Below are 13,213 nucleotides of genomic sequence, written 5' to 3'. Positions count from 1 at the left end.
TCCTTGCATGCTCGCAACGGCAGCGAGATTGCGTCCCCGCCGCAGCCCTGGACAGAGCAGGCAGTATTTGCCGGGTGAAGCCCCTTTGTATGACAGCGCTCTTGGGTTTAAGGATGCCCTTCCACACTGCCCGGGTGGTGGAATGTCCTTAGTAGTGCCAGGGGGCAGGTGTCACCCTGCCTGGCTGCTTTGGGGACAGATGGCTGAGATGGGTGATGTTCCGTGGCTGTGTTTGCAGGCAAGCCCACCGTCCCCTCCCCAGCACGGCACACACTGGCAGCTGGCACCATTAATTAGGTTAGCTCTGTAAATGGTGTTAGTGCTGGGCGCGTTACGCAACTGCCTAATGAGCTGAGAGAGGTTTCAAAATGTCATGGCATTAATCTGGGAGAGGAGAGGCGGGTGCAGTGCCGAGGCAGGGCTGCAAAACAGCTCAGTGCGGAGGAGGACGGGGAGGGCATCGGCACACGCGCCTGCACTGTGCACCAGCGTGCTTGGTGCTCTCTGGGCGAGGCAAAGGATGGGCTCGGCTTGCCCTGGGAGAGACACATTTGTGCAGTGAGGGCAGCAGAGCAAACCAGGAGACAGCCCCCGGGCGAGAGGGCCGCCTGCCAGTCTGATTTTCTTGCCCTGGTTTTCCTCTGGGCATGTTCTCTCTCGCACAGCTTCAGCAGGCGCTCGTCTGTTTCTTCCCAGCCCCTAAAGGACTGTTTTCCAGTCTGGCTTCCGAGGGCTGAGAGTGGGGCTAGGAAGCGTAGTGCAACTTTGTGCTGGTGCTGCCAGTCAGCAGGAGGATCCCAAACCCAGCCCAGCCCCGGCAATGTGCACGGTGACTGCCAGACTGCAAGTAGAAGAGAAGAGCGCAGTTTTGGGTTCCTCTGCCTCGGGAACTAGGTCTTCCCCAGGATGAAGAAGGGTGTGACGCGTGTCCCTTGGGGATGGGGCTGAGGAAAGGCTGGTGACTGTGGGTTTGCAGGCTGAACGGGTGCAGCGTGCCAGCTCAGGTGTGGGTGAGATTGTGACCCCGATGGGTTTGCTTGCACAGGACAGCCTGGCCAGCGCCTGTCCCCAGTGTGAGAGGACAGCGCATTCCTCCGGTTCCCCCTTGCTCCAGCCCTGAGGGTGTCAGGCAGCACTGGGATCCTGCATGGAGCTGGGGCGTGCCAGCTGAGAACAGGGAGGAGCAGATGTACGGACAGATAATGGGGCTGGGAGAGGACAGTGCTGCCAGACACCGTCCTTTTTTCATGTCAGCCCCACTCACTGCCTGCTGGTGGGTGCCTTTTCCCAGGGAAAGCCTGTTTTTCCCAGCCCAGCTGGCTCCTGGGGCTGTTAACAGGTTTTTATTGCTTTATCAGAACTGGCAGAAATTTCCCTGTGTCAGCCCAGGGTCTGTATCAGAGCACAACGGTTGTAGGGAGAGCAGCGGGCAGAAAGTAGGGCGAGGAGTTCCCACACGCCGGAGGATTTCGCTGGGTATCACGGTGCCGGAGGAGCGTGCTGGCAGCAGGGAAGGCTTGGTGGGTGGTGGTTGGGGATGGGCACGTTTGCTTCCTCCTCTGGTAACCTGGAAGTGCAGATGGAGAGGCTGTGTGTCCTAAAGCTCGGGTAGACTCAGTGGGGCACGGAGAGGCAGCCCAGTGTTGCACCAGAGAATTAACATTCACCAGCACTCTGCTCAGCTTGGCTTGGCTGCTTTTTGAGTCCACTTAGTCCATGTACCCTCTCATTTTTCTCCTTTGAGCTCAGACTGTGCTGTTTGAGGTTGAGGAAATACAATAACTCGTTTCCATGCTGTGGGGTCAGCTTTTCCCCCTGGGTTTAACACCATTTCTAATAATTCTTCCCAGTAACCCACTAACACAGCCAGGAATGTTTACCTGAAATCACTTGCCCACATGGCAACCCCATAGGTGCCAGCCGGGCATCAGTCGGATCTGCCTTTCATCTCTCAGTGCAGCCAAACCCACTTGCTCTGATTCTGTTGGTATTTTTGGCTCTTCCTCACGTTTTTTTCTTGATTACCCACCGCAAATCAGTGTCAGAGCTATGGATAGAAAAGAATTATTTCAGGTACCCAGCGCTGCATCCTGAGTGACATACCTGTAGGCTTAGCTCCAGAAAAAAACATTTTTCAAGGCTGCTTATCCTGTTTCCTCATAGTAAGAGATATTACATAACTTAAGACCAGGACTATACTGGAGATTTTCCACGTTGACCATTTATACCTGACACTGACTCCACGCCCCATGCAGACATCTGAGTTTGCGGCCACCCAGAAGCATGAATCAGAACCCAGGAGATAATCTCCATGATTTTGGCAGTGCGGCAGAGTGCGAGTTCCCTCTGCTGGCACGTGGCAGGACAGGGAGAGAGGCTGCGTCTCCTGTCTCTCAGCCCAGACCCATCCCTAGGGTGAGAGAGCAGGGACAGCTCCTCGGGAACCCCACTGAAAACCTGCTTTTGCACCAAAAATCAGCTGAAGAGGCAGCAGGGACATCCTCAAATGTTGGTCCCTGTACCCCAGCGGGGCTCTGCAGCTGCAGAGGTAAATCCTGGCGCATCTCAGGAGCGTGCCAGCGGTTTGGGCAAGGAGACCACCATGAGGTGGGGAGTCCTTGGGGGGGCAGAGACGCCGAGGCCTTTCCTGCGGGCTCAACCGCTTGCTGAAGCTCCCCGGGGCAGCACTGGGATTTCTGGTTGGCAAACTTGGTTTTTCTTGCACGCTTCCAGGGGTACAGCAGCTTTCCTGGGTGACTCCACATTGTGCTCACGCTGGCAAGGGTCTGCTGAGAGATCTGCTGTAGGAGCGTGGTCAGGGGGCTGAGGTGTATTTCTAGCCTCGATAAATAGCAGAGCTGCCTGAAACCACTTAAAAGACTTTTGTTCCTCAAATTCCTTCTCTGTAGCTTCTTGAGATGTCAGGCTCTGCTCTGAATGCTGCTTCTACTCGTAGAGAGGAGCACCTGCTCTCCAGACTACAGGGGCTTTGTCTTGTAAAACTATCCTCTTCATTTTTGTGGACCTTTTGGGGAAATTCCTCTTCTTTTCCTGACACTCGCTGTCTTTCTTGCTGCTAAATAATGAATGAATCCAATAAAAACAAGCCCTTTCTTCCAATCAAAGAAAATCACTTTAACGATAGCTCGTGCTGGTCTTTATAGCTTTCCTTCCCACCACACACCCCCTCCACCTAACAGCCGAGATCTGCAGCTCGGGTTTAATGGCCTGGAAAAAATTAACAGCCTGCACGGCCGAGGAACTCCTTGGGACCAGCTTTGTAGTTGAGAAGGCACTAAATGGCACCGCAGCTTTTCAAACGCTTCTTCGAACCCGTCCGCAGCCTGGGTTTGTCAGCACGGAGCTGCCTCTCAGAGGGAACAGCTCTCTCCTCGCGGCGGAGGGCAGGAGGGGAGAGCCCTTCTCCTCCCCATCCCCCAGGGTCTCTTAGCAGTAACCTCTCCAAAATGTCGAGCTAATGGGGAAAAAAACCTGATTCTTTCCTGTAATCCAGGTGATATTAACCCTCGGGGCTGTGATTTGGGTGCAGTGATTTATTTTTCTCCTCCCTTTCTCAGTGACAGATTACTGGAATGATTTTGATTTTGTTTTGTATAGATGCAGATATATAATTTCCTCTTCTGTTCATTCATTTTCCAGCCTTGTTTTCTTCCAGGTCTTGTTGCTCTCCACCTTCTCCTGCTGTGTTGCTGTGTGACGTGTCCGCCTTTACTTCGCCTGCTTCGCTACCATCTCATCTCAATCTCAAGCCGTAGAACAACCTGGTGGTGCAGCCCCTTTCATGAGAAATCAACCTGCTTTTGATTTTGTTTTATGGGTTTTGGTTGGGGTTTTTTTTTTTCTCCTGATTTGTTTTTCTTCAGGCCTTCACCTAATAGGGCACAGACAATGTTAATTCTTACTCCCTCCTAAACTGAGACTCAGAGAAGGCTGGGCCAGTGTGAAAGTGGTTAAAAAATTGTGACTCCAAAACAGTTCCCCGTCTGTCGGACATGGATTTATGCTCCACAGGCTGGCTTGCGTGGATGGACATCTCATGAGCAGAACATCCCCGTGGGACTGGGAGCTCTGCACGAGCCTGTTCCCAGTGTACAAACTGGGAGGCAGCACGGGCTGGACAGATATCCTGTAAAAACATCAGAGATGTGTGAATTTATAAAGCAAAGTCTTCCCCACCGATCTTGTCCCTTCCTCTTTGGTTGCGGGTTCAGCGCCCGTCCTGGCAGCCTGGCTCTGAGCAGCAGTGGGGGACCCCCAGCCCGCCGGGGGATGTGATGTGCTCAGACTGTTAGTCTCATGTATGGAATTTGATGCAAATTTTGGTTGAAAACTGAACATCTCATGTTTTTTGAGTTCTAACCTGCTGTTCCTTTCTGTGGGAAGTGTTAAAAATGGTTTTTTGGTTAACCTGTTTCCCTTCCTGTGGTTGCCATCATGATTTTCATGCACGTTAGAGGTTCGCAAAGAGCAAGCAGCCCTGAGTTTAGATGCAGCACATGTGGGTCCAAATTTTGTGTTAAGAACCCACCTGGATTGAGGTTTTGGGGGATGTTCTCACAGCTTGGAGCTCAGCTGGTGTGCGTGTTGGTGGTGGGTTTTTACGATGTTCCCAGGTTGTGTTTAAAGACCTGAGGTTGATACTTGCCTGAACACCTTGGCATGCAAACTTGGACACCAGCAGGTCCATGGAAAATTCCAGTATTTCTTCTCCTGTGGGTCAGCGAGCAGCTTTTCATGCTCAAGTGGCGCTTTTAATTCCCCCTGCAAAGGCCTGTTCTCTCGTCCCTAGGAGCCTCCCATTTGGGTTTGGTCTGGGGTTGGCTCCTGCTCCATCCACAATTCTCCAGAGTTATCCATCCTCGGAGAATGTGTGCCACGGTGTGATGGGCCATCGGTGCAGTGTTATGCTCCTCGCTGTCCACACCAGATTTACAGACCAGTGTGAGAGGAGAGCAGAGTCCCAGGGTTTCGAAGGGGACGCCCTGCTTTTCCTCAGGGTGCTCCTCGCCTCCTCATGCCTCTTCAGCTGGCGTACCCTGTGAGCCAGACCCTTCGTCTGGAGGCCCATGGACGCAATCCTGGGGACGTTACCCACGTGGGGACTGAGTTTTTACAGTGAACACGCAGGTGACCGTTACCTCTGCACCTCAGCTTGGTCTGACGTGTCTCTGCCCTGTGGCCTGGGGACTGTCACTAGCTGCTGTGCTGGGGAGTAAAGGCAAAGCTTAAGCCAGAGCTGCTCGATAATCCCCGCTTCCCCAAGGGCTGTAAAATTAGCAAGTAAAGAAGTTACTGCTGGTTCTGCAAGGGTGTTCTCGATATTTAGGAATATTTGTGGAGCTGAGTAGCTAGTGGTCTTCCCCCACTTCGGCTGCAGGTAAAACGGTGCGTGTCAGATAGGGGCGTTTTGCCCCAGCTTTGTGCACGCTGGAGCTTGCAGAGGAATAGGGACTGAAAGCCAGGTGTGCATGAACACTGGGGCGAAGGATTCTGCAGCCTGAGGTTGGTGGGGTTGTACAGCTCAGCACAGTCACTGTTTTTGTCTTTAAACTGGCTCTGGTTTCCCCTTTCTCTCTGTTTTCCAGGCGATCCCAGGTAATTGAGAAATTCGAGGCATTAGATATTGAGAACGCGGAGCACATGGAAACAAATGTGTCGGCCGGCGCTGCCCTTTCCAGCGAGACGCGGCAGGGCAGGAGTGAGAAGAGGGTTTTCCCGCGGAAACGGGTGAGCTGCTCAGCCGAGGTCTCGTGGTGGGGTTTGGTGGGTGGCACCTGGGATCTGGCAGCCCAGGATAGAGGGTTTAGCTCTAGGATTTGTCCCTGGGTGGAGCAGGGGCCAGATGGCTGTGGGTGCTCAGTCTGAGCAGGTTTGCTGCTTGCTGCTCTGCTCCCTTGGCCCAGCTGCAGAGTGGATCACCAGGATCCAGAGTGGATCCCTCTGAGTGGATCAGGGTGGAAAACCAGGCTGACTTTTCTCCTTCCTCCAAAACAGAAAGAGGGAAAGTTTAGTCCTGGTATGGCAGGACACGTCCGCATGGCGTGAAGTAACAAGAGAAACAGGCAGTCTTGAGACTCCCAGAAACGCGTAGATATATTGGGAACAAATTAATGCCTGAGAGGACAAAAAAAAAGTCTTGCCAATGAAATGATACTTTTTCTGAGCCTGAGATGCCCCTTAAATATGTGGATTTTTATGCCATGAGCCAAGAGAGTGAGACTGGCTGCCCTAGTTCCTGCGCTGATCTGGGCTGACGCTGTTTACACAGGACTTCACTTGTGAAGGTGCAGCTGTGGGCTCCATCCTGGATGTCTCTGCATCTCCTCTGTCCCCGCATCGCCGGGCAAAGTCACTGGACAGAAGATCCACGGAGTCCTCGATGACGGTGAGCCACCAGGCATGTGTCCTCCGCCTTGGGGGTGGACATGAGAGGCCCTTCCTGGGTGGGCCCAGTGAAAACCGGACTGTCTGCTGCTTTCCCCAGAACCAGCCTGTAGGACATAGGATATGCTCAGATTCCGAGCGGGTTTCAGTGCCTTGGCTTCACGCTTGGCGTGTTAAGGAGAGCTAACACGTGGCCTAGTTTTCTAATGCCACTTTCTTCATGTTTATGCAGCTGCAAGTGGGTGTGAGCACGATGAAGGCTGTGAGGAAGGGCTGAACCTGCCCTCCTGAGCTTTCCTCCCTTTGCATATTTCAAATGCTCACCAGACGTGGAGGCAAACAGTACAGAACAAACACAAAATGCTCTCCTCTCGCTCACCACTCTTCTACAGGAAGAAAATAAATACACTTGCTAATCTCTCAGAAAGATTACACAGCTATTGTAAACAGGAGCAGCATTTTTCGTGGATGGACAGCTTCTATTGAAGGCTCCTCAGAAAAATGCAGTAGCTTAGCATTTCTGTAGCAGCTTTTCATGGAGACTCCTACAGCCACAAGAGTGATTTTTAAATTGCTGCTGGTAATAAAAAGGTGCAAGAAGTGCACATTAAGCGACAATGCACATCATCTAGCGAAGGCAAATGGAAAGAAAACTCTTTCATTGCATGAAATATGCTTTTATTGTGCCAATCCTGCTGTAAAAGCAGCAACATAAGAAAAAGCTGCGTGCCTGCTGGCTTGCTGCCATGATTGCAAGACTCTTCCCTGCCTGCCAGGTTCTCTGAGTCAGATCAGATCAGTTATCCATCAGGGTAAGAGCAGAGGGAGAGTTCATCCTTTGTCAGGCTCGCGGGGTTACAGCAGTCCTGTGGCTTGTGCTGCATGGGTATCTCTTCCATCAAGAGCTTCATCTGGTTTTGGTTTCTAATGTCTGCACCCTTTGGTGGCAGCTGGTCCCAGACTTTTCATGCTTCAGCAGTTTTGTGGCTTCAGGCAAAGCTTGTGCTCTCCTGCCTGCCTGAGCACTCAGAGGGAAGCAGAGGGCTTTCCACGGAGGAGCAGGACCTGCAGGAGAAACCTTCCCACTGTGGGTGCTTCCGTAGAGTCCTGCTGCAGCCCACTCCAAAACATCTGTGTATACTGTATAGCAGCATCTTTCCTCTCTGGCTGCTTCTCCCCCTTTGCCTAAATTTGAAGGAAACTAAGGAGTGTAGTAAAGGAATATGAATGGTGCTACAGAGGGATTTATCTGCTTCTGCAGGAGATTCTCGCCCTGTCCTGCTTCCCGGTTGATAAATAACAAGCCCTTGAGCAACGGTGACACTTGCAGTCCTTCTGCAAAGTGCATGGTTGGGATCCAAAATGTAAATCCTTTGATTGACGCTCTCCTGTTGTACAAGAAAGAGCTGAAACAAGACCCAGCTCCTGGCAGCACAATCCCACCTGCACTTCAGCAGAAGAGGAGCAGGCAGATGGTGGTATCGCTCTCTCAGGGTAAATTAGGGCTGAGATTAGGATGCCCAGCTCTCACAGCCTACATCAGAGATGGATGGAGTCATTGCAAATGCCATTTTCTCTATAGTTTGTTTGTGGCTTATCGCTGCCTCATCAGCAGCTCCTGGTGGGGCTTGGCAGGTTTGTTGCTGGCAGCCACATCACAACCAGGGCTGCTCAGGCTGGCGTCTGTCCACTCCTTCCTCTGATTTGCCAGGGATTTGGGAAGGGCAAGGTGGCATTTACCTTCTCCTGTGTTTTTGTGGAGCAGAGCTGGGTTCCCACCACTGTGGGAGCACCCAAATGTGGGATGTGCCACACCACAGGCAAATAGGCTTCCAGAGCCCAAATTCCCATTGCTCCTTTCACTCTAGCCCACTTCAAACACTACAGCTGCATTTCACACACTGCTGTCCGTTCCTCCTCCACTCTGCAGCACGTGGAGCAGCTGGAGGAGCTCAGCCTCGAGGGAGCAAAAGCATTTCCACCACATCCTTCCCTGCGTGCGGGCAGGGCCGGGAGGAAGGGCTGCCGGGAGTTATCCCACGCTGTCCTGGTTGCTTTTCTCAGAGCTTCAACATCCTGATGCATCCACTTTGGAGGAAAGAGCAGGTGTCGTTTGGGTGGTGCAGCGCTGGGATTCCCTGTTATTTCCAGCCTTGGGAACTCAGCCTTGATTTGAACCCTGTAGCCTCACATCAATAGCACATAGTTTGTCCTTAGTAATGTATAACAGAGGGATAAGACTGGCTGCAGTCTTGCTAATTCCCTGCTTCTCCTTCCTCTGTAATGCTGGTGTCACACTAGGGAGTTGCAGGAGAAGTGCTGGGAAGGGGACAGGCTGAATAAACCCTGCAGCTGATCTGTGTTCTTGGTGGGAGCTTCTGCACAGTGTAATGATCCAATTTAGCTGTTGCTGGTCTCTTTTATTGCTGCACTGTGTTATATCAAGCCATTGCTGTTGTTTTCTGGGTGCAGACATTTCGTCCCTCCCCTCTGATCGCCCCTCTCCTTTCTTGCAGCCCGACCTCCCGATCTTCAAGAAGGGCTGTTTGACAAAGCACTACGAGGACGGGCAGGGGAGTCTGGGGGTAGCTCTACCCTTCGCATCAGTCTTCAGTGTCGTGGTGGGTCCTGGTTTCTACCAGCAAACGCTCACTCAGACATCCCGGCTGTGCACGGGGCTGCTCTCGGCACTGAGATGTCCTCGTGGGTTAGAGCAGTATTGGGCTGTGCTCCCGATGGGAGAAACCAGATGCAGGAGCTTGGGCAGAGCAGCAACAGGGAATTTGTACAACTCTGGAGCCAGACAGCAGTGGTTTTGTGCAAACAGTGTTTGTCCTGGAGCAGGAATAGCCGGTGCTCTGTCCCAGGGAGGTTTCAAAGCCCCACAGCTGGGTATCGTGTCATGGGTTTTTAGGGAACTGGAGCAGCTTGGGTAGCGGCACTGGTTTTGTGTTCCCATTCTCTTCTTAGTCTCATCTCCCTTGCGACCCATCAGCCTCTCTGGTGTCAGTAATGAGGCTCAGATAAGGTCTCCTGAGTGCCAAGGAAATGGCACGCCAAGAAATAAATAAATGCCTCTGAATTGGCACTGACGGAAGCAGCTGCTGCCACTTTCCTCCTGTCCTTTCCCAGGGAATGCGAGATGTGCTGCTCCACCAGAGCCTTCAAGACCAGCCCTCATGCCCTGGCTGTTTGCGAGTTGCCTCTTCCCTGGATTTCCCTCCCTCCCACTCAGTCCACTGAGGGAGAGTGAGGGCGACTCGCCCATGGCTGTGAGCGCCGGCGCCCAGGCTCCGCAGTCAGTGCCTGCTGGTGCATTGGGCCCTGGGGCTGAGGGCATGCCTGTAGGGGATCAGCTGCTGAAGCGAGGGCTTTATTAGCTGAAAACCTCGTTGTGCCTGGCTTGGAGCATGAAGAAGGTGTATTTGTATAGAGGAAGGGCTAGGAATAGGCTCCAACACAATTTCTAGGTACTGCAGGTAAAACATGAATGTTTTACTGCCTTTTTTTTTCAAAAAAAGAAAATAAAAGGTCCCTCCAAGGCTTTAACTGCAGCCACTAAAAGCTTTGTCTTGCCAGGGGAGTTAATGGGAGGGCTCCAACAGCCCCCAGAGCTCTTGTGGTGTGTTGCAATCACATGCAGGGTTGGTGCCGCTGAGGATCTGGCACTCTGCTGGTGTGGCAGTGCCAGGGAAATTGAGGGTCCTGGCAGTGCAAACCATTAGGGTGTCCCTTGCGTTGCTGCCTGTTTAGGTCTCCCCTTACCCCTGGGAGGGTTTTTCGGTGAAGCCCAGTGTGGAGCTGGGTGGGGAGAGGCTGTGAGCTGCTTCCCTGCAGGGTGTCTCTGCCAGGTGACCTGTGACAAGCTGCCTGGGCTCTGCTGGTGGGGAAGGAGCAGGGTTGTAACTGCCCCATCTTGGTTGTTTCCTAGTGGAAGAAGCACTGGTTTGTGCTGACTGACCAGAGCCTGAGATACTACCGGGATTCAGTGGCAGAGGAGGTATGTGTCTTCCCCATCGGTGCTCAACCCATCGCTCTGCACCCGGAGGAATCCCATGTCCTCCCAAACTGACCCTTGGGAGGTTGCCTTGCCCGATGCTGAGGTCCTGGAGCATCATTCTTGGGGGCTTTGGGCTTCTTGAGGACCTGTTGCGTGCCTCCCTGTGAGCCCATTGTGTTTTGGGGTTGCAAAGCATTACAGCTTATTTTATCTCCTCCCTCTCCAGGCAGCTGACCTCGATGGAGAAATCGATTTGTCCACGTGCTACGATGTCACTGAGTACCCGGTTCAGCGAAACTACGGCTTCCAGATCCACGTAAGGAAAACACAGGGAGGAGGAGGAGTCTGGCTGCAGGTTGGCCGATGAGGCTACTTGTCCGTGGCAAGGGAAACGTCTCCCCAAACACCCAAGAGAGGCCACCCAACATCTCCATGGCACCCCAGAGAGCTGTGACCTTGGGTTTGAGAGCTGGGGTTTTGGTTCTCAAAAAATGGAGGGGGGAGGGAAGGTTTTGTCTCAGCCTTAGGGTCTCAGCTATGGCAAAAGTAGCTTGATTGCTGAGAAACGCTGATTCCCACTGTGAGGAATTCCCTCTGTGGGGTGGAGGGGCTGGGTGCCACCTCCGTGCAGCCAGCAAGCAATGTGCCAGTGCTGGGTGCTCAGGGCTGGGTGCAGGGTGGTATTGGGAGGGTGGGAGGGTGCTTCATGGGAGGGTGCAGTCAGCTGCTCTGAGCTGGTTCATCTCTCTCCCTAGACAAAGGAAGGTGAGTTCACCCTCTCTGCCATGACGTCGGGCATTCGCCGCAACTGGATCCAGACCATCATGAAGCATGTTCGCCCCACCACTGCTCCTGATGTCACAAGGTAAAGCGGGTCGTTGAGCAGCCCCTGTACTGGTCTGGTTTGCTGTGCAGAAGTAACTCTTCCCTTATTCCCTTTCTTTCCTCTTTCTGAGCCTGTCTGTTCCTGGAAGCTGCGGCTTTCTCACATCCCTCTCTCTGGGCTTAGTTTGGATACGCTTTGTGGGGATGCTGATAGCTGATTTACTCTTACGCGTGCAGATTTCAAAGAGGGTTGAAAATGTGGCTTTAATTTGTGCGTAGGAATATGAAATACTGTTCCTATATCAAGGCTCCTCTGGATTCCCACCAGGTATTGTGAAACCACTTGGATTCAGTGCTGGGTTCCCCCTTTCCTCTGGCTACTGTTCAGCACGAGCTGCCCATCCCCTCCACGGGTCATGGCAGCACAAGCCCAGGGTTCAATTTAGAAGCTGTTTGGCTCTGATATATTTTAAACTCCAGCCAGCAAATCGTCTTCCCTCCTCTTTTGATCTTCCAGATAGCTGCTGCAGCTCATTCTCCTTACGTGTTAGCAATGCTCCCGTCTCCTCCTGCCCTCAGTGCCAGAGGAAGGGACCCCGCTGCTTCACAGAGTACCTTCTGTGAGCGCTTGTGGCTGCGGGGAAAGGGGGTTTGACCTCCTCACAGCTGACCGCGCCAGCCACACTCATACGGCCCACCTCTTACAGGCTTCGTGGACACGGCCACACCAATAACTCCATCTCCTGTCCTTACCGTAGCTGCGGTGAGCAGGTTTTTGCCAGGTTTGTCCCCACGTTGATGGAATGGCTCTTCTCACCTGGTGCTGTTGACCTGGAGATGCTCCAGCCTCTCCTTCCCTGTCCCGCTTGGCACTCGGCCACCGTTTCCCAGCCCTGCCCGAGCTCTGGTGGATCTCACGGGGTTCTCGGGGCAGCCGCCTCTCTCCTCACTCCTGTGTATGTTTGATTTCCATGCAGTCCCAGGAAAAACTTCTCTTTGAAACTATCCGTGCTGAAGCCCAGGTTGGAAAACTGTGTTCTCTCCTGTATTAACGTTTTGTGGTTTGTATATCTTGTGATTCACTGCATGCTCCTCCTTTTCTGCACCTCGGATGGGAAGTCCTGCAGTTCCCATTTATTTTTCTTTCTTTTCCGGGTTTTTTTCCCTCCTTTTTTCTTTAAATAAAAGCCAGACAGAAGGGAAGAAGCAACCTGGTCTTGACACTTGATTTGCCCACACTGGTATCTTCCGATGTGACTAGATATGAAGATGGAGACCAAGGAAATTTGAGGGGACCTCTGTGCCTTTAAAGAACCAGATGTATTTATAGGCTAACAGATTCCTGCAGCACGGTAGTCCTGTGCTCACTGTCTTTGCATCTGCTTCAAGCCCACGTGAAGTGGTTTGACTTGCCTTACCCTCGTGAGAGGGTCCAAGCGCAGGTACCAGTTAGGCAGTAACTTGTTATGCTGCATAAATAGACTGTGAATCTCAGTCCTGAGCTGGGGAAAAGGGAATCAGAGGTGCGCTTCTGTCGTTGCTCACTGAGCTGGTTTCGGATGGGGTAGAGTCTGGCGAGGGTTAGTCACACTGCTGAGAAGCTGTTGCTGTGAGCTGCAGGGCTGCGCCGTGCGTGAAGCAGGGCTGTGGTCACCGCTGCCGGCTCCCAAGCCCTTTGCCACGGCAAGGAGTATCCCAGCCCACCCCGCCTGGCTTTGGGTACGTCATTAACATCCACTCCCGGGGAGCAGCTCGTGAATGCGGCTGGAAGGGTGGAGGATAGACTGCCAAAGGCTTTTGACGGAGTGGTGGTAGACATCTGCACAGCACAGCCGGGGTGCACGAGGGGCGTTAGTCTGGGTGCTTGGCTGGGCTGGGAGGGCGGCAATGTTTGCCCTGTGCCCAGGGCCAATACGACTCTGCACGCTCCTGCAGCCCGCTGCCGCGTCTCTTGTTAACTCGCTGCCCTGTCTCCACCGAGCC

General features: G+C 53.0%; 1 protein-coding gene across 1 annotated transcript in view; it reads left to right on the top strand.

Moving 5' to 3' along the window:
• The window catches only part of LOC104490210 (myosin phosphatase Rho-interacting protein-like), a 63,783-nt gene that overhangs the window by 31,517 nt on the left and 19,053 nt on the right, over positions 1–13,213 (top strand). Inside the window, 8 exon segments of the mRNA XM_010132466.1 lie at positions 5,568–5,748; positions 6,290–6,406; positions 8,922–8,990; positions 10,337–10,405; positions 10,632–10,721; positions 11,161–11,270; positions 11,510–11,522; positions 11,524–11,558. Of these exon segments, the coding sequence (XP_010130768.1) occupies positions 5,568–5,748; positions 6,290–6,406; positions 8,922–8,990; positions 10,337–10,405; positions 10,632–10,721; positions 11,161–11,270; positions 11,510–11,522; positions 11,524–11,558 (684 nt within the window).

The sequence above is a fragment of the Buceros rhinoceros genome, unplaced genomic scaffold, assembly GCF_000710305.1.
Source record: "Buceros rhinoceros silvestris isolate BGI_N320 unplaced genomic scaffold, ASM71030v1 scaffold13483, whole genome shotgun sequence".
In the NCBI taxonomy this organism is placed as follows: domain Eukaryota; kingdom Metazoa; phylum Chordata; class Aves; order Bucerotiformes; family Bucerotidae; genus Buceros; species Buceros rhinoceros.
Note: the sequence above shows the minus strand (reverse complement) of the source record. Positions and strands in the feature narration are given on the sequence as shown.